Source organism: Ictalurus punctatus, chromosome 20, assembly GCF_001660625.3.
Source record: "Ictalurus punctatus breed USDA103 chromosome 20, Coco_2.0, whole genome shotgun sequence".
Taxonomy (NCBI): domain Eukaryota; kingdom Metazoa; phylum Chordata; class Actinopteri; order Siluriformes; family Ictaluridae; genus Ictalurus; species Ictalurus punctatus.
Genome location: NC_030435.2, coordinates 8,659,870 through 8,680,502, shown reverse-complemented (window position 1 = coordinate 8,680,502; position 20,633 = coordinate 8,659,870). Strand labels below are relative to the sequence as shown.

Here is a 20,633-nt window from a genome sequence, read left to right as displayed (position 1 = left end):
CAGATTTCACACCCAGATTAAAATCAGGGTGTATTAGAAGCTGCCCACCTGTGGTGCTCATGTCTAGTGTAAAATGGTCTTTGTCTTACTAATATCAGCCAAAAACAAAGTTTTGTCCATCATAATTGACTATTCAGTACAGGGTATGGTAGTAAGAGAATAAGGTTAAAAACCAATGGAACAAGTCTGAGAAATGTTTATACCATAAAATTGAAAACAACATACATTCCATTTTAAGAAAATTGAATATTAGGGATTATTAGGGATTTACATTTGGCTTATATGAACATTTTCACATGCACAGCATGTTTTTTGTTTTTTTTACAGCAATTCTATACATGCGTATATGGCATAAATACATTCTGAGAGCTGCTCTTTCCAAAAGTAGAACATTAGATTTGCTTTGTTATCACCTTGATAATTCATCTGTGTACACATCTGTTCCTGTCATTTATCAGTCCTGTTATTGTGTATAATGAATGAGTATAGCTTGGAAACGCTTTGTTAGATGTCCTGAGAGTTTGTTGTTGGGCAGGCACACAGAGTCATATTTCCCCAGGAAAAAAAAACAAAACAAAACACCACAACGATAATGTGATTATTATTAATGTTCTGAGGGAGTGGTTAGAATATTGAACAGACCTAACAGATAACGGATTAGTCCATGTGTGGATGAAGATCACGATCATATATTCTAACACAGAGGTTCTCAACCTTTTGTAACGCAAGCCCCCTCTTGCGTTCTAAAAACATTCACATACGAATGATGTAAATTGGGATGAAGGGCATGTCTCGTTGACGTTGTTAAATCTCCGGCACTCAGCCCCTCACTGAACAGAGCAGACGCAGAGAGAGGTGCGAGTGCAGCGTGAAAGCAAGACCTCACGCTTGCAGGACAGTACTGGCCAAATTTGGAAAGTTGCTACGGTTTGTCCAAAAGCCGCTAGATTTGTCGCTAGATGCTGTTTTTTTGCAACAACAAAAAAAGTCGCTAAAGGGGTCTGAAAAGTTGCTAAGCTGGCAACACTGGTCTGCACTGACAGCTAGATAAAAGGCAGTCTAAGCTCCACCTCTCCCCAGCAAAAAGAAAATACAGAGGGAGAGGGAGTGCGGGGTTTTTCATTTATGCATATTCTATTTGAAAAGCAATAAAATACACGGAGTACCCAAATGATGCCTTGTCTGTTTGTTGTTTTTTTTCTTGAAAACAATATGCGCCCCCTTCCCATCTCTCTGTGCCCCCCTGGATGAGAACCACTGTTTTAACACATTCCTAGGGCCAGCCATTTACTATAAAAAACACATTTTTAACAGTCAAATCATGACTATTGATCCCTTAACTAGTTGAAAATTCCATTTGGGTGAACAGGTCTCTTCACCCCAATCTGTGATGAAATTAGGGGTATTTTCTGCAGCACCACCAACTTTCAGGATTACTTTAACTGCAAATGTAGCTGCAACTTCTAAAATAATAATTGTGGAGGTGGGGGCATGGTCGATTGCTGGTTTGTGGATGAAGGGCGGAGCAGGGAAAAGTGAGTGGTAAGGATCTACACCTGTGTGGGATTGCTCAAACACGCATTCTGTGTTTAAGTGAGCAGCAGCAAGGACAAAGTTGGGAGAGATGTGAGCCGCAAGAGAAAGAGAGAAACACAGAGGTGTGTGTGTGTGTGTGTGTGTGTGTGTGTGTACATATGTATATATTTGCCTAGTGAAATAAAATCACTGAAAAGCAAGTTTCATTTAATGTTATGGCACGTGGGCTCAAATCTTCAGGACAGAGGAGTTTCAGGATAAAGGTGCTTTCTGGTTTCTCTATAAACTGGCAAGCAGTGTTTTTAAGTAAATGCTGAATAAACGTTAAACAAGTTTCACCATATTAATGATTATATGATTTTCCTTGTTATTTAACAAACTGTGTTTGATTATCTGGAGTGTCTGCCATACAAGTCCCTGTGAATAACCTGTGATAGGAACAGTAACATTAGAAGGAGCACACTAATTTATGTTACAGTTGTAAAAATTCTGATTTGGGCTGCTACAGAAATTTAATCAGCACCAATTCATCTGTGCTAGAGTATAATTATTGAAATAGACATAGAATTGCTTTAAAATTTTTATTGGACTATAATTTCTGGTGTGACATCACTCACACTACATGTATGCTGCTTGAAATTCCACACACCCAATGTAAAATGCTTAGCTGCGTCCCTGCCCCCAATGCCCTTGAGACATAAATACAGCAATGGATCTGTGACGATTAACTCACATCTCTTATTTAGTTGCTCATTATGGACCATTCATAAAGAGAACACTGCTACTCCAACACCTTTCATACCCAAATCATGTTTCATGATTTATATAGTGGTACAGTAATATAATATGTCAGTTAGTTGATTAATATAGTCTGTTTTTGTTTTCAATTTGTATTTATAATACACTTTAGCTTTAGCAGATTAGTTTAGGTCATAACTACATCAACATGGCTAAGTCTACTGTCCTGTTGGCTTTTCTCACTCATCCAAAACAAGATCATAGGAGTGCTTCTCTCTGAGTGATGAGATTTACAGAAACTTTATACATTCCTTTAGAGACGAGACTATGTCAAAAACTTTTCAGATTTTTGAGGGAGTGTTTTCTATAAAGATTTGCATGATTATTATTACAGCAGCTAAATTAACTAAAAAAAAAAAAAAAACTGGATACGAAATGGCTCCCTACACGAGTACACTATATTTAGTATGAATACTGGCTTCCACAGCCCATCTGTTGTACTATGCAAAGCAGTTTGGGCACATACGTTTCTTTCTGAATAATTCCCTTGATCTTGTATTGTCCACGGGAAATAAAAAAGAGAGAGAAATCGTTTTGAAACGGACTCTGTAAGGCTCAGGCAGGAGTCAGTGTCTTTGGCAATGAAACAAGCAGAACTGTGTGAGTGAATTCTTAAGTCGAAGCACAGAAAACTGCCAGAAATTACCTCAAACCAAACACCTTCAAGCATGTGCCAACAGTAAAATGTTATACCAAACATTAAACATACATACACGCAAAGACAAAAACAGTTACATCTAATTTATATTTCCAAAATAAATTAATGCTTGCTAAACCTTATTTCCTAACTAATACTTTTTTTGCTTTTGAATGTTCTTATTACATTACACACATCCAAACACAGCCGAACATTTGTGCCACACCCTGTTATATAGTAAGCAAACACTCCAACCCTTAGGGCAGGGATGAAACACACACACAAACATTCTTCACCAAACATGGGCATGCCTGCGACATTTAGGCTGTCTGCAGACACAACACGGAACACTGAAAAGGTTATTACTGGATGGCACAGAGCACAAGTGAACACTAGCAATACAGTAAGCTCTTTTCCTCTGCACACCATGTTATACAGCAAACACTGAATTACCAAAAAAACAAACACAACAACCCCCACCCCAGAATAGTCTGACTATGTATGTGCCATCAGCCAGCACAAATGTTTCATTTCTCAGCACATAGGGCCAATTAATGAACAGGAATAGAATCATTTCTGACCATATAAAGTGCTAAATGCATCTGTTATTTTCAATAACAAAGATATTTTTAACCATCATCATCAGTTAGTTAAAATTTGAAATATTTATTTCATCCCAGTTTGGATGGTTTGGAACTGGCTGATCAGACACTTAGCAAGTTTTTTCCCCATAATGTTTTTTCCCATAATGATGACAATATGACCATTCCCTAAAGGGGTCATATCATGATTTTTAAATGTTTTTAACATTAATTATTTTGTTTATTGGGTGTAACAGAATTGGGTGTAACATGCTTTAATGTTCAGAAAACGCATTATGTGTCACATACTGTACATTATTGCAGTACCTCTATTCCCGGGCTTCCTGAAATGCTCCGATTTCTCCAAAGCCCCTCCTTCCAAAAAGCCCAGATTGCACTGATTGGCCAGCTGGCCAGCTGACCAGCATTGTGATTGGCCAAAAACAAGCATTCGTCGGAAACGTAACGCTCCTTGGGTTAGTTTCAGGCTCCAAGGCTTCTAAAGCAATTCTAAGCTCCTAAGCAACATGTCAGTTTTACCATATCAGTTTAAGCCCGAGGCAGATTCAGAAAATGCGTATGATCAAGTGGAACCAACTTTGCAAAGATGACTTGAGCAGAATGTTTCACAGTGGTAAGTTTTTATTTTGTAACTCTCTTACCTTTCAGATACGATGTAAATTCCAACGCCCCACCGGCAGGCCATTACGCTGTTAAGTGCAAAACTGTACTGTTTACATAGGTACTCGTGTGATATATCTTTGGAAAGCTAAGATTCTTGTGATTCAATTGACATAAACCGTTTCAAGATACAGTCACAACAGCAGCTACAATCAACGTCTCTGTCAGACCACCAACATACAAACATTTAAAAAAAACTGAGGCAATTAACAAACTTTAGCTAGCACGTTAGCAGTGGTCTACAACGGAGCCCTGGGCCACAACAAAAAAACTCCGCATTCAAACAGTCAGTAGCAGGTACTTCATAAAATAATAAAAAAACACTTACAGCTTCTGATTCAGAAGCACAAGATTGTCCGAGCAAAGTGGGAATCAGCCCACTTTTCAGGAGTAGCCTTTGTGTGTAGCCTGCTTTATACTCGCCCAGGTTCAGGAAGCTGTCCTCTGTAAAATGCGCTGTGCACAAGCAAACGTTTGGGTTCTACTACAGGAACAGCGTGATAAATAAACAATAACCAGCGATTCATAATTTCGTCCATTTTTGGAAGTCTAAACAAAGGGGTTTTGCTTTCACACCGAACACAGAGCGTCTCTGCAACATGGCACCTGGTTTCACTGAAGCCATGCCTTCTTTCTTCGCGCCTGCCTTTGGGCAGGATTATGCTAATAGTGCATGCTGTGATGTAGACGTGTTACGGAAGAAAATCTGGACTTCGAATGACACATTTTGGACAGTCTGGAGCAGTGTTTTGGACAGGTCTGGAGCAGTGTTTTGGACAGGTCTGGAGCAGTGTTTTGGACAGGTCTGGAGCAGTGTTTTGGACAAGTCTGGAGCAGTGTTCTCTGCTAGATTAAATAAATCCCTTTGGGGGAGGACTATGAGATTTGTGACTTTTCAGATCTTATACATGCACAAACAGATACATTACATACCCAAACAAAAGGAAAACATTAAAAATGACTCCTTTAAAATTGTAAAATGACCAACAAAACCAAAATCTAAGATTTTGAGATTTATTGCCTTCTTGCTTTGTTTTCTTTTTGTTTGTCCAGTTAATCAGATTAGATTTCTTCAGTTCCAGGGTTAAATTTAATCTCGATGATGGGAGCGGATGATGCTAGAAATGTGATTTGACGTTGGAGCCTGTATGGTCAGGAGGTGGATGGTATGAACAGGCCAGCAGGGCTGAGACATAAGGTCTCATTTTTGTAATCCACATAACTAGTTAACAGATGTTAACAACTGTTTTAAAGCAATTATTTTGGAGCTTTTGTGAAAGTGCAACAGCATTACCAACAATCATGAGAAAAATACTCAGAATCATATGAAGAAGTGAGCTGATATTTTTAACCCATGTCACTGACGCATCCATTAGATGTCAATAACAGTGACTCAGAAGGTGCATGGAAATACAGTCAGGGGTGAACTGACAAACAAAGTGGATTATGTCCTCAATCATCCCCCCCCCACAAGAAGCTTTTGAAGGTAAAACCAAAGGTAGATAGACTAAGCAAACATTGTCCAATCAAATTACACAAAAATACAGATGTTACTACCCTAAGTTAATATTTTAGATTTTGTTTTGTTTGAAGAATGGGTTACAGCTCAGCTTGTTTGGTAATTGGAGGAAACAGCACAAACCCAGTAGAGCAAAAAGAAAAAAAGAACAAAAAAATAACCTGAAATCCTGGCAGCTGCTTTTCTGCCAAAGTGTGTGTGTGTGTGTGTAAAAACTTGTCCCTCATTATTCTTTTTATAGCATCAATGAGTCCTTGTGATATAATGCATTGCTCAACCCTGTATCTACATGAATGTATGCACTGAGCTGAAGCCACATGATGGGGGGTGGGGGGGTGGGGTGTGTGTGATGATTATATATATATATATATATATATATATATATATATATATATATATATATATATATATATATATATATATATATATACACACACACCACTTATCAGGGTGATGGTCAGGTGTCCACAAACTTTTGCCTATATAAAGTACATCAACTGAGGTAATCAGCTAACTCCCAGTGAAGCTTTGTACATATCAAAAGCCCTTTCATCTGGGCCTGTTTTTCCAGGAAGGCCAAACAGTTTCCTTTTCTTTGAAATTACACTAAAGATGGAGCCAGCTGATAAAGTAAACTATTTCTCTAATGAGCGACCATTAAAAGACAATTTTAGAAGAATTCACTGTTTAAACAGAAAAAATAAAGCATCTAGTGATACACGGTTTAGCCTCCCAAAGAGAGGACCTGCACATAGATTTTGTGGTTATTGAAGATTAAGCATTAATTTTGAAAAGGTTATTCTGTTACAGCCAGAACGACTGTCAGATAGGTGGTGTTATAGAAAAAATTATCAACATTTTCTGAATTCCCAAATCAAAAAGTCTTGATTAATTTTCTATCACAGCACTGCTGTGACAGTAGTTCTGGCTGTAAAATAAATGACAGGTTTGTATTAATGCACTCAATCAATTAGGTTACTGTTTCTATAGTAACAGCTCATACACAAAACTTAAAAAGAGAGGCTGGTGACGAAACACCTGTTTATATGTACATAAACACTATGGTATATCTTAAAAGTAAACAATGACAGCAACTAACTTGCTTCTTAGATGATCCACAACATTAATGTTGTTATAAAGGGTTAAAAAGTATGAAATGTCATTCATAATTAAATAAAAATTCTAAGGGTTGGCCAATTGCTGTGATATAAGAGGAATAACACTTCAGCAAATGCTGTTATAGGAAAATAATCCACTTCGGGGTGGTAAGACCTGTTCCTATAACAGCATGGCTTTTTGTGTGTTATTCCTTACATGTACTAAGTTTATTTCAGAACTGATAGCTGTGCTTGAATTCTGGTCCAAACCTGTTAAAGGTCATAAAACACTACTTGAATAGGCTATTGTTTCATTTTTCTATACTCTCCTCAGCTCTGTTAATAAAAGTTGTTTGCCTTTGTGTGTAGGCTCATTCGCACTACTTTCTATAATCTAAAATGAAAAGAGTTGAAAGAAACTGATACAAAGAATCCCATTAAGAAAACACAGAGATGGGTGTGTGTGTGTCTTACAGGTTTTTTAAGGAAGAAAACAGATAGTGCTCCAATCAGAGGCATGTCTCCTAGCAACGGCTCCATCATGACTCTCAACACCCCATGCAGCTAAGGACAAATGAAAACAGAAGAATAATTAATTATTACTTACATTTACATCTGTTAAGGACTTTTTTTTTTACTGAAAGCCAAATATATTTCTTCCCATTAAAAAAAACATATTTTATAGAGAGAGAGCTGTTGATTTCTTGAATCTAATTGGCCAAAAAGTGTTGATTAATTCTCTATAATCACACACAGTGTCAGCTGCAAGGCAAATTACAGGTATGCATCAATCTGTTCATTCTAATATATTATTGTTCCCATAGTATTCACTAATTCACAGATACTTTTAAGGTATAGCTGTTATAAAGAAAATTCACTTGTTTCAGGAATCCACATCATCAGTATGATTACCGAGTGTGTAGTGCATCCTGCCCCCTGTCCTGACTACCGGTAGAAAGGGACTGATAAATAAACTTAATTCAAATCGATATCAGTTTCTTGTTGCCAATGATACACTGGCACACTATTTTAAAATCGAGTGGTTACTGAGGAGCCATGTGCAACTCACTCTCCTCTTTACCCAGAGCCTCAAAACATGATCCAAAATAACTACTACTCTTGCAAAAGAGCTATGATTTTGTGTTGTACTATGTACCTACTTGGAATTTCACCAAAACTATATCATGGTTGGAGGGCCTGTATGATTTCAGTTTATACCCATAAGCTAGAAAACACAGAGTCCGAGCTGCTTAACCCTAATAAAAATATAAGCACAGAGAAATGCTCGTTTATTTATTTCAATGAAACAGATGTTTCATTAATGTATTCTGGATCAGTCATATGTCCAGTAATTACAAAGAAGTTTAATGAAGGTGGAAATTCATAACATTAACTAACAACTGAATCAACCCCAATCTCCTTACAAATCTTTCCTGTCCTCTGACCTCTAGCCAGGTTTATTTCAGATCTGTGAGGAAAACTGACTGCTCTATGTGATCAAATAAAATTTATTAGCTTGACGAAATAAGCCTACTCTGTGCAAAAAGTCACTTTCGGTGCATATCTAAATTCTCAAAACATGCACACAGACAGATATATGCAGTATACACACACAGACACATGTACACAAGACATGTACACAGACACCTGGGAATAATGTGTGATTCTTACCTGGATGCTGTTGATGCCTGCTCGGCAGTAGTATTTCTTAATCTCCACATCGATCTCTGTGTTCCCAACAAAGCTAAAGAAATACACAAAATTAACATATACACATGTGAATAAACACATATGAATAATGCACAGACATTTAGGAACATCACCCCTAGTGCACAGTGAGACCTAAACTCACCAGCAAACAGCATGGAAGCACTGCATGGTTCATAATGCATTTGTTTGAAAGGCCTTGAGGTCACTGTGTTCTAAACTCATCACTAAACGAATACAATACCCATCATGCAGCTCACCTGATTTGTAGGTCCATGATAATCTGTCGTTTGTCTACATTCTCAGTGTAAACCTTCACTCCATTCACTCTCAGGGCCTGCAGAGAAAATGAAAAAGAAAGCACAAGCATGAGAGAGAAATAGAAAATGACCTGGAGAAAGACAGAAAGATAGAAAACACAAGTAACATCAACTCCTAAAGCACTGCAACAGAGCAACCATTTGTGGCTTTGATTTGCTTATGCATCTTGTATTTGCATTGTTCTACAACTGTTTGTCCATCTTGAACTAGACAGTATGAGGTATAGTATGTATCCTAGTCCTGCTGTTCATATGCACTGTACATTTTATTCCTAACTTCTCTAACCCAACTGAGCTAAATTAACCAGCCATTCATTTGTGTGTTCCTGCAGGGAAAATGCTAAATACTACATAGAGGAATAGTTTAGTAGCAGGACCGGGAAACACAATATGTATAGTGCTTTTAACAATAGACACAGTCACAAAACAACCTTTCAGAAAGAGTAACAGGTGGTCAAACAAAAGGTCCTGTATTTCAGTCGCCTATGGCTTGCTCATTAGTGATAAATTCATACATTTAAAATCTATATCCTGAATTTATATATTCCTGTAAAGCTGCTTTGGGACAATGTCCACTGTTAAAAGCGCTATACAAATAAAACCGAATTGAAGTGAATTGAATACTACAATAGGCTGACGATACAAGTGTGTGTGTGTGTGTGTTTGTGTGAGAGAGGATTCTATAAGCATCCATAAGTATTTGGACAGTGACAATTTTTGCACTTGTGCATTTGCACACCACCACAGTGGATATGAAATGAAGCAATCAGGTGTGATTGAAGTGTAGACTTTCTATGGGTTTAACAAAAAAAAATATTGCATTAATCGTTTAGGAATTAAAGCCATATTTTGCAGAGTCCCTCCATTTTCACAGGCTCAAAAGTAATTGGACAAACGAACAATTATAAATATAAAGATTATTTTTAACACGTGAATGCAAATCCTTTGCAGTCAATGACTGCCTGAAGCCTGGAACCCACGGACATCACCAAAGGCTGAGTTTCCTCCCGTGCCATGCTTTGTCAGGCCTTTACTGCAGCTGCCTTCAGTTCTGTCTCTAGGAATTCAGTTAGGTTGAGGTCAGGTGACTGTCCCAGCATTTTAAGAACATTCTATTTCTTTGCCTTAAGAAGAGCTTGGGTTGCTTTCTCGGTACATTTTGGGTCATTATCCATCTGTACTGTGAAGCGTCGTCCTATCTGTTTTGCAGCATTTGACTGAATCTGAGCAGAAACTATAGCACTATACACTTCAGAATTCATCTGGCTACTTCGATCAGCACTCACATCATCAATAAACACCAGTGGCCAGTTCCACTGACAGCCAAAAATTGGCAGCCTACCTCCTTGAGTGTGTTCTTGACTCGGCTAGATGTTGTGAAAGAGTTTTTCTTCAATAAAGTAAGAATTCTGCGATCATCCACTTTAGCCGTCTTCTGTGGTCTTCCAGGCTTTTTTTTGTGTTGTTGAGCCTGCCATCGCATTCCTTCTTTTTAAGTATGTACCAAACTGTTGATTTGGCTACTCCTAAAGTTTCAGCTACCTCCCTGATGGGTCTGTTTTGGGTTTTTTTCAGCCTAATGATGGCCTCCTTTACTTGCATCGACACCTCTTTGGACAGCATACTGACAGTTCTCATGAACAGCTACCAAATGCAAATTCAACACTTGGAATCAACTCCAGACCTTCTCTCTCCTTGATATGTCAAGAAATAATGAGGAGACTGGCCACACCTGGCCATGAAACTGATTAACAGTCAATTGTCCATTTGCATCCAGGTATTAAAAATAATCTTTATATTTATAATTATGTTAGTTTGTCCAATTAATTTTGAGCCTGTGAAAATGAAGGGACTCTGCAAAATTGGCTGTAATTCCTAAAATGTTAATGCAATATTTTTGTTATAAACCTCTTGAATTAAAGTTGAAAATCGACACTTCAATTGTAACTTGATTGCTTCATTTCAAATCCACTCTGAGGGTGCACAGAGGCAAAATTAGGAAAACTGTGTCACTGTCCAGATACTTGGACATTGACCTGACTGTAGATATAACTTTCGCCAACACATACTAAGCAGAAACTTTAGACATTTTGAAACTGGTTACCCAAAATAATTGTATCTGGGTAATAAACAATTATTAGAATTATATACTATTCCTTTCAGAGTTGGACAGGTGTGTAAAGTGAGTAAGTGTATAGAGACCTTGTCCCCCATGTCAATCTTGGAGAAGCAGAAAGAGCTGAGGTGCGCATTGGCTCCTTTGATGGCTGGCTCGATGGTGTCACGGAAGAGCTTGTCAACAAACTGACAAATATATGGCCACATCTGATGAACTGTCTGAGGAAAATAAATGAAAAAGGGGCAGAGAGAGAGAGCGAGAGAGAGAAAAAAAAGAGAGCGTGAGAGAGTGAGAGGGTCAGCAGAGGTTAAGGTGCTCTTGTTTGATACATGTCTAGGTCTATGCTAATTAAATAATTTCAGTATTTGTGTTAGAATATTACACATTCAGAATAACTGCCACCTTCATAGTGCTTTTAAGAACAATATATAGTAATAACAATTTCTACATCTCTTTCAATTTGTATTTAGGCTTGTCATGATAACTACTTTTGTTGGACGATATATTGTCCCAGAAATAATTGCGATAAACAACATTATTGCAATTTTAATAACATTTTATGCCACTGATGTAATGATCATATAATATAATAATGCAAGTATACTCCTTCAAAGCACAATTACCTTTTAATTCTTAAGAATATTTTGACATTGGATTTGGAATGTCTCCTTTTTGTCTTCTGACAAAAATATTCTGTAAATTTGGTCAATATTTCATGGTCATATTTATTAATTTTTAGTTCCTTTTATTCTGACAAAAAAAAAGGTATCGAATATTAGTAAACAGCATTTTAATTGATGAGAAAATGCAAAAAGTAACCCAAATATTCACACCTTATATTAACTTAAACATGTACCAACAAATACATGTGAAAACTGCCCCTGTTGTGAAAACCTGATCTCCTGAAATAATATTACAGTGAGTACATTATTGCAATACAATATAGTGAATTATTTATGCTTTAGTTATTCATATTATCTGTGTTTTAGTGCGTTGTTATAGAAAAAATGTATCCACAATATGACTTACAATTCTACCTAGCGCCTTACTTAGGTTCACTTGTGCATTTGTGTCATTTTGTGCAGAAGCAAGTAGTAATATTACGTTTATGTTATGTATATGTCTGATTAATCTCATACGTGTGGGTGAGTTAATTAACCTGCTAGTAAAGTGCTTCAGTTTACCGCAGTTCATTCACTGTTCAGCTTCAACTCACTCAGCTTAAGCGGCTCAATCCCCGACATTATTTACTATGATTGGATTATCTGAAATTATTATCATTAAATTATTCTAGTCTTTACTAGAACTATTCTTTCTAGATTTTTCTTCTTCAAATAACATTATTAGTGCATTGTTAATATCTTGCGTCATTTTTCAACAGTAGATTTTAATTAAATCGGTGCTAGTGTTTGCTACACATCTTAAATTTGAATGTGCATTTTTATCTTAAGTTTCACGAATATTCAAAGTTTAAATTTTAATTTGAAAGCCCTAGAGCAGACCAGAGGACAGAAGCAGCGCAAATGGCTAAAATGTTGGTGACATTCATTCTTATGAAAACAAACATGCATGTAAACACAATGGGCAATATAGAAATCAGCAAAAATGATCGAGGTCATTTCCATATATCGTAGGGTTTGTCAATAACAACGTGACAGACCTATTTGTATTGGAAATCTATAATCATATGAAGAATTGTATATGCACCTTTCCCCAATAGTGCAGTAAAGTCTGTACCCCTGTTCATTCATGTAATTATCAAATAAGCCCATCATGTGGCTTCAGCTCAATGCATAAATTCATGTAGATACAGGTCAAGCGCTTCAGTTAATATTCACATCAAACAGCAGAATGGGGAGACATTGATTTCACTGACTTTTAACAGGGTTGATGGTGCCAGAGTTTACACAGAGGGCAGTGTCTGAAAAACATCCAGTGAACGGCAGTTCTGTGGACATAAATGCCTCCTTCATGAGAGGGGTCAAAGGAGAATGGCCAGATTAGTTTGACCTGACAGGAAGGCAATGGTATCTTAAATAACCACCCTTTATAACCATGGTGAGCAGAGATGCATGCCAAAGACCACATCAGGTTTAACTCCCGTCAACCAAGAACAGGAATCTAAGGGCACAAGTTAACTGAAACTGGACAGCTGTAGATTAGAAAAACATCACCTTTTTTAATACTCAACTGTACAGTGTCGGTGAACCTCTGTGGCCTTAGATTATTCTGTTATTGTTAAACCGCAGTTAAACTCTAGAGACTCTAGAGGCAATCTAGTGAAAATTCCAGGAGAGGTTCAAATCATCCCATCTGGCACCAACAAACATGACAAGGTCAAAGTCACCGAGATCACATTTTGGAGTAGAGGCAACAATTATTTTCACAATCGATTAATCGGTCAATTATTGTTGTTATTATTATTATTATTATTATTATTATTAGATTCATCGTTTATTCAAATTTTAAAACAAAATTCAGCACCATTTTTTCCATTACACACACACACACACACACACACACACACACACACACACACACACACACACACACACAACCAGTCAAAGGTTTAGACACATTCATTCTTTATTTTAATCCCCCCCCCATTTTAGAATAATAATAATAATAAAGTCATCAAAACTCTGGAATAACACAAATGGAACTATGGGAATTATTATTAATTATATTTTAGCATCTTCAAAGTAGACACCTTTTTACCTAGAATTTCCAGAAATGTATCCTTGGCGTTTTCTCAACCGATTTCTTGAGGAATCTCCCCGAGATGCCTTTTAAACAGTATTAAAGGAGGTCCCACCTACGCTGGACACTTACTGGCTGCTTTACAGAATATTTCACTCCAAGTCATCCATTTAAAAAATATATTTTTTGTAAATAAAGTGATAGTTTTCTAATGAAAGAAATTCATATGTTCATTCATATTAATTATGTTAATCTAAGAAATCACATTTTTGACGCAAATAAATACTTTGATCAAGTTTGACCCAAACTTCTTCCCGTTATCGCAATGCAGATGGTTACCCAGATTTGTGTGATAAGGGCACGGCAAACGTGAATAATATGATGACAGAGTAGACTGTGTCCGCTCTGCTGAACGGCATGTTTTGCTATAAAAAAAAGCTTCCAGATGAAAGTTTTGATAAAACCAAAATTTTGTATGCTTATTGCAGTGATGAACTATCCTTCCACTAAAGCACAACAAGTTTGAAGTACCATCTTCGGATGAAACACATTTTTGCTGATGTTCACTAGCAAAGATGCTAGGTGCTGAGACAGGGTTAACAAGCCGTGCTCAACAAACAACACTGGCAGAGTGCGGCCAAGGCAAGTTTATCAACAAAACGACAACAGCAAAGCTAACTAATGCAATCGCTAAATGGATCGCCACAGACTGCAGGCCCATCAACATAGCTCAGGACCAGGGGCTTCAAGACATCATTCACATCACCACAGGCGACCCATCATACAAGCTACCTTCGAGAAGAACTATTGTTACGAGAATACATGAACTGTATGACACTGAAAAAGCTACGAAAGTGAGGCAGTTGGCAGAAGGTACTTTTATTGCATTTAATTGAGACATCAGTAAGTACCCATAACTACTTTGGTGTAACAGCACACCTAATTGATGGCAACTGGCAGCTGCACTCATTCACTTTAGACGTGTTAAAAACAGAAGAAAGGCATTTTGCCGAAGTATGCGCTAGCCAGTTTCTCAAGGTTGCAAATGAGTGGGAGATAATGGGCAAGGTTACAACTACAGGAACAGACAGCGCTTGCATTATGACTGCCGCTGCGAATAGTCTACCATTTGAGCATGTGCCATGTGTGGTGCATATGATACAAAGGGCGTGGCTTTATGGGACAGTGGATTTGACCACGTTTTAGTCAAGTGCCGTAAAACTGTCAGACAGTTCGGACACAGTCCCGCAAACACCGCAGAGCTGAAAGCTCAGCAAGCCTCGTATGGACTAATAGAGGAGTTCCTTGTCCAGGCTGTACCGACATGATGGAATTCAACTCTTGAAATGATAAGGCGGATTCAACACAACAAAGATCCACTGAAAGCAGCGCTGGCACAGCAGAAGCACAGCTTAGCCATGCTAACCTCAGCTGAATATGACAGGCTGCCAAAGTTGGAAATGTTGCAGGAGCCCTGCAGGTAATGTGATTTTTCAGTCTTCTCCAATTTTACTGATAAAATTCAGTATTTTGTAAGTAATCTAGACATAATTTAAGGTCTATACCCTAAATAGAAGCCATCTGAATGAAAACTGCAGTCATTAAGTCAAGTGTGTGGTGCTCCGTTTGCACTGTAGGTATATCACTGAGCTCCTAGGTGCTGAAAAGTATGTATCATGTGTATAGTGGAGGTCTCTGGTGCTGACCCTGCCTACATAGCGTGCTTCAAGGCTGCATTCACAAAGGACCTCAATGGGGGCAAAAGGAGAACTAAAACCTTTGGTGATTAAATGTAGCAACCGCTCTAGATCCTAAGTTCAAGGACCTTAAGTGTTTGCCAGAGCAGAGAGGGGAGAGGTGTGGCAAAAGCGGAGTGAGATTCTGAAGGATACTGAACCTGCACCACAGACCTCGGGAGAAAAAGTGGAGCCAGAGCCACCAAAGAAGAAGATGGCCCTCCTCCTGATGGGATCAGAGTCAGAGTCTGATGATGAGGTACTGGCCACAGATAAATCTCTAGAGAGGTACAAGGCAGAGCCCTGTGCCAGCTTAGAAACATGTCCACTACAGTGGTGGTCATCAAAAACAGGTGCATATGGTAAGCTGGCCCATAGAGCAAAAAGGTACTTGGCTACACCTGCCTCAACAGTGCCATGTGAGAGACTGTTCTCTTTGGCAGGCCACATTCTGCAGAAGAAGAGGTCAGCTCTATCATCTGAAACTGTGAACAAGCTAGTCTGCCTGAGCAACTGGTTGAAAGAAGAGTAGAATGTATGATTGGTTGACAGGAGGCATGTTGCTCAGATGCACACTGTTTGAAGTAATTATTTTCAACCAAGAATGTAGAGACTGTTTACTCTGTCACTTCACAGACATTATGGCATTCCATTTCTAAAATAGGCCTACTTACTGTTGAATTCATTTGAGTTGATGTTACTATGCAAAAAATTTACAGGTAAGCGATTTGTGACTTTGTAGCAAACATTACTTTGTAACAGTTGTTGGTTTCTGCTAAGTATGTCTTCAGTTCATATGGATGCCTCAACAAATTAAGAGATTGTTATTGAACACTTGTTAAATACATGTTAATGGTTGAGATAATAAAACGGAAGAAGCTGTTTCCTTAACCCAGTATACCATTAATTTATTTAATGAAACACTGAACGTTTACAAGTAAATCAAAAGTATTTAAAATTTACGATTAATCGTGATTAATCACAACCCATGCCTGTGATTAACTTGATGAAACTTTTTAATCGATTGACAGCACCAATATATTTTATATATACACATATATACACACACACACACACACACACACACACACACACATATATACATACATATACATATACATATATATATATATATTTAAAAAAAAACAACAACACTGATAAACTACAATCCTAAAATTAATCATAACAATCACACTTTCACTGCACCTTAGGATTTGTGTTACTCAGTACTTCAGCATGGACATTTGTGTTGGATTTTGTGCAGCTATTATAGTCATGTGCACAAATAAGTACACCCCGTGGAATTTTATTTTCTTTTTTGACATATTTAGACAAGCACACATTTGATCCACTTTGAAACCATGCCTATTAATAAAGTTGATGTACTTGGACAAAACCCCAAGGGAAAACTTTGCTTTTTCAATCATTTATTCAACAGAAATATCAATATACATTATAGTCTTCTGTGGAAAAAGTAAGTACACCCTTGGCCTCAGAAGCTAGTATTGCCCCCTTTAGCAGAAATAACTTCTTGTAGACGTTTTGCATAATTGTCCACCAGACTCTGACATCAGCTTGCTGGAAATTCTGACCACTACTCCATGCAATACTCTTTTAGTTGCAAAATGTTTGAGGGTTTTCTTGAATGTACGGCCCATTTCAAATCTCCACAACATTTCAATGTGATTCAAACCTGCGCTTTGACTAGGCCATTACATAACCCTCCATTTCTTCTTTTTGAGCCATTCCTTGGTGGATTTGCTAGTGTACTTAGGGTCATTATCCTGTTGAATTTTTCGGACAGATGGCCTCACATTATCTTCAAGCACTCTTTGATATGATGCAGAATTCATAGTTAAATCAATGAATGCAAGCTCTCCAGTTCCTGAGACAGTGAAACAACTCCAAACCATAACATTTCCTCCATCGTGATTCATAGTTGGTATGAGGTGCCTCTCCTGAAAAGCTGTCTTTGGTCAGAGCCAAATATGCCTGCTGTCTCTGTGGCCAAACAACTCTATCTTTCATTTTTCTGTCCAGATCATATTATTCCAAAAGGCCTGGTCTTTGCCTACATGCTCATTGGCAAACTGTAGTCCTGCTTTAATGTTCTCTTTACACAGTAAAGGCTTTTTCCTGGCACGCCTCCCATGCAGGTCAAGTTTGTGCAATCTCTTTCTTATTATAGAAGCATGCACTTTGACACCAACAGTTGCAAGACTTACTAGCAGATTCTGTGATGAAATGTTGGGGTTCTTGGAGACTTCTTTTTGCATCAGACAGTCTGGTCTTGGGCTGAATTTGCTGGGATGGCCAATCCCAGTCGTTTGAAATCTGAGTCACTTATGATTTGATGTAGATGATTTTCCTTACAGTGGAATGATGTATTTCAAATAATTTGGAGATCTTTTTAAATCCCTTGCCAGACTCAGAGGCATCCACAACCTTTTCTGACCTTCTTCTTAAGGCCTTACAGAACTCTTTAGATCTTGGCATGATGACACCACACACCTCAATAACAAAGGGAACACCAGACACTCGATTTGAGAGATTTAAATAATATAGGTTCCACCTGCACTCCCTAAGCAGGTTCTAATCACTGGCACCCAATTGTGAACACCTGATTCCAATTTTATGGATTTGAAGCTGTGATAAATGTAGGGGTGTACTTACTTTGTCCATGTGACTGATCTGTTTTTTGTTCATTTAAATTGCGAAAATTACTACAAAATGTCAATTATGTGTCAGTTGATACACACTTAATAGGCACTGTTTCAAAGAGGATCAAATGTTTGATTGTCCAAATATGTAAAAATAAATTAACAATTTCCATGGGGTGTACTTATTTTTTCACATGAGTGTAAAAGTGTAAGCTCTAGAAAACATTTTCCTTCTGAAGATAACCTGCATGAGTTCATTCATGCAGAACAGCCAAGCTGATCAAGCAGCAGTCAAGCAATCAATCCTGGACCTACAGATCTCATCAGAAACACAACAGGCTACCACACCAGCTTTTTTTTTTTAAAAACCACACCACATGAGCTAGCTTCCACTTTGTCATTTTGTCATTTTCCTTATTAGATTGACTGCTGATCTGAAAAAAAAGTCATAACAGACTGGACATAATTTTTTTTTTTTTTTTTTTTAAAGTAAAACCTATATGAACCAGTAAACTAGCTAATAAATCGAAGAGCTTAAGTAATAGACACAGAACAACTAAATCTTCAACTGCATAGCACTGATGTTCATGGTTTTTATCTTTTTTTTTGTCTTGTGATTTTTTTTTTTTTAAGGAAATCTGCAGGTCCTGTCCAGATCTTGTTTTACTTTTCCAAAGTTGAGTTCTGAAAAGTGTGTGTTTCTATTGGGATTCCTAGATCATATCTCAAATGTGCAGATTAGGTTTTACTATATTTCAAGAGGTTTTTGGTCAGTGGGGCAGTTTTTAAAACCATGACTGGATTGAAAAAGACACAAAGAAATCTAGACACATCCATGGCAATGTAATGTTAAATCTTAAAATCTTAAATATGGATTGAATGAGAAAATACTTAAAAATAACAATTAACATGAAGACCACAATAATTTTCATCTCTCATGTTTAGAAGTAACATTTATTTAAATACACTGACACTACAAATTAAACAGATTTTTAAAATTCATATGTTTGTTGAATATTGTGTAATGGCTGAATAGAGCTTGTTCCCCAAAATTCAAAGTGGACAATGACCTAGGCCTACAGTAATACACAAGTCAGTTGATATACCTCATAGTGGATAGTAAGAAAGGTGTGTGTGTGTGAGAGAGAGAGAGTCTGGTTATTTTGCATTCCTGCTAGAAATACAATTGTATCTCGAGACATTCCACAGCAAAACGACGATCAAAGATTCAGATTTACAATCAGGTAAAACAGACTTGTATTCAACTTCATGCAAGTTTTTCAAATCTAGCTTAGAATAATCTGGTAGTGCACGCATTAAAAAGTAAGTGTGTAAGAACAGTAGTGTCACACACACCTTATTGAGCCATTCCACTCTCTCCACATCAGGAAAATGAACCTGCAACAGAAGAACATAATATTTACAGGTTATTCGAATTAAGACACATGACTGGTCATAAAATTCTGCTCATTTTAAAGAATTAAATCATGAGATGATTCTTATATAATGCCACATCATGTCAGCCTTTCCCTACTTCTCTCAGACAGGAAAAGCTACTTAATGTAACTGTAGGAAGTAATTTAGGGGAGATATACAAATGAATGTCACACATGCAGTGAAATGCCTAAAAGGAACAAATTGTGCTTTTTTTTCTTGTGAGAAGGAAAAAATGGCTAGAAATGTGTGTGATTCTACTCCAGCAGAGCTTTTAACGGCCAGAAATATAAACACAAATTATTTCTTTAAAGAATACATTAATATTTTAAATATATGCTATCAGCATGAATTTCATCAATATTTATTCAAAGTCTCTTGCCCCAAATTTAAAACCAATTATGAACTCATGGGATTTTTCACCAGAGGCTGACTGCCTGTTAAAAAAAAATCTATTTGGTATACTAATTAATGTAAATATTGAGTGTTTACAGTTTTAGTACAAGTAAACTTGATTAAGTGTATTTCTTACAGTGCACTTATTCCATGGACACCATGGCAAGTCATCAGCATTTACTGAAAGCTAGGGATGGGATGCATCAATATTGGTACTGGTATTGGATATTGGGCTGATACTGTGCTAATTTTTGCAAACTGTTCTGAGAAAACAGGAACTACAACATCTTCTGACAATACAAGTGACCTGATAAAATAGTGAAAACAAAACACACAGCAGCAACCAACACTGCAGCAAACACAGGCTAGGCAAGAAAAATAATGTCTACAGACAACCCTGGGTGAATGAAAAGAACAGCTTTTACTCAGTACATTGTTCTTGATGATCAACCACTATTATCAATAACGAGTGATTAAGACACATTGAAAACAAATATATATATTTTTTTACTCATAGCTGAACAGAAGCTCTCTTCTGTAGTAGAAAAAAAAAACATTCTTCTCTACTGCAAACCTGCTCCATCCAAGATAACCAATATAGCTAGGTAATGCACTTTAGCTGACCTTATAAAAAGAACAAGCCTAACATGAACACACACACACACACACACACACACACACACACACACACACACACACGTACACATGTCAT

General features: G+C 37.3%; 1 protein-coding gene and 1 long non-coding RNA gene across 3 annotated transcripts in view; one reads left to right on the top strand and one right to left on the bottom strand.

The window, feature by feature from the left end:
- The window catches only part of esyt2a (extended synaptotagmin-like protein 2a), a 57,487-nt gene that overhangs the window by 21,786 nt on the left and 15,068 nt on the right, over window positions 1-20,633 (bottom strand). For both annotated transcript variants that reach the window (XM_053673661.1, XM_017495388.3), the window contains exons 2-6: window positions 19,448-19,489; window positions 11,079-11,213; window positions 8,817-8,893; window positions 8,521-8,593; window positions 7,324-7,413 (exon numbers count right to left, since the gene is read on the bottom strand). In XM_053673661.1, coding sequence (XP_053529636.1) covers window positions 7,324-7,413; window positions 8,521-8,593; window positions 8,817-8,893; window positions 11,079-11,213; window positions 19,448-19,489 — 417 coding nt within the window. The remainder of the gene's footprint in view (window positions 1-7,323; window positions 7,414-8,520; window positions 8,594-8,816; window positions 8,894-11,078; window positions 11,214-19,447; window positions 19,490-20,633) is intronic.
- On the top strand, window positions 4,100-14,332 carry LOC128628818 (uncharacterized). Its single transcript, XR_008393071.1, has 2 exons — window positions 4,100-4,186; window positions 14,184-14,332. It is a non-coding gene; the product is annotated as an uncharacterized LOC128628818 (long non-coding RNA).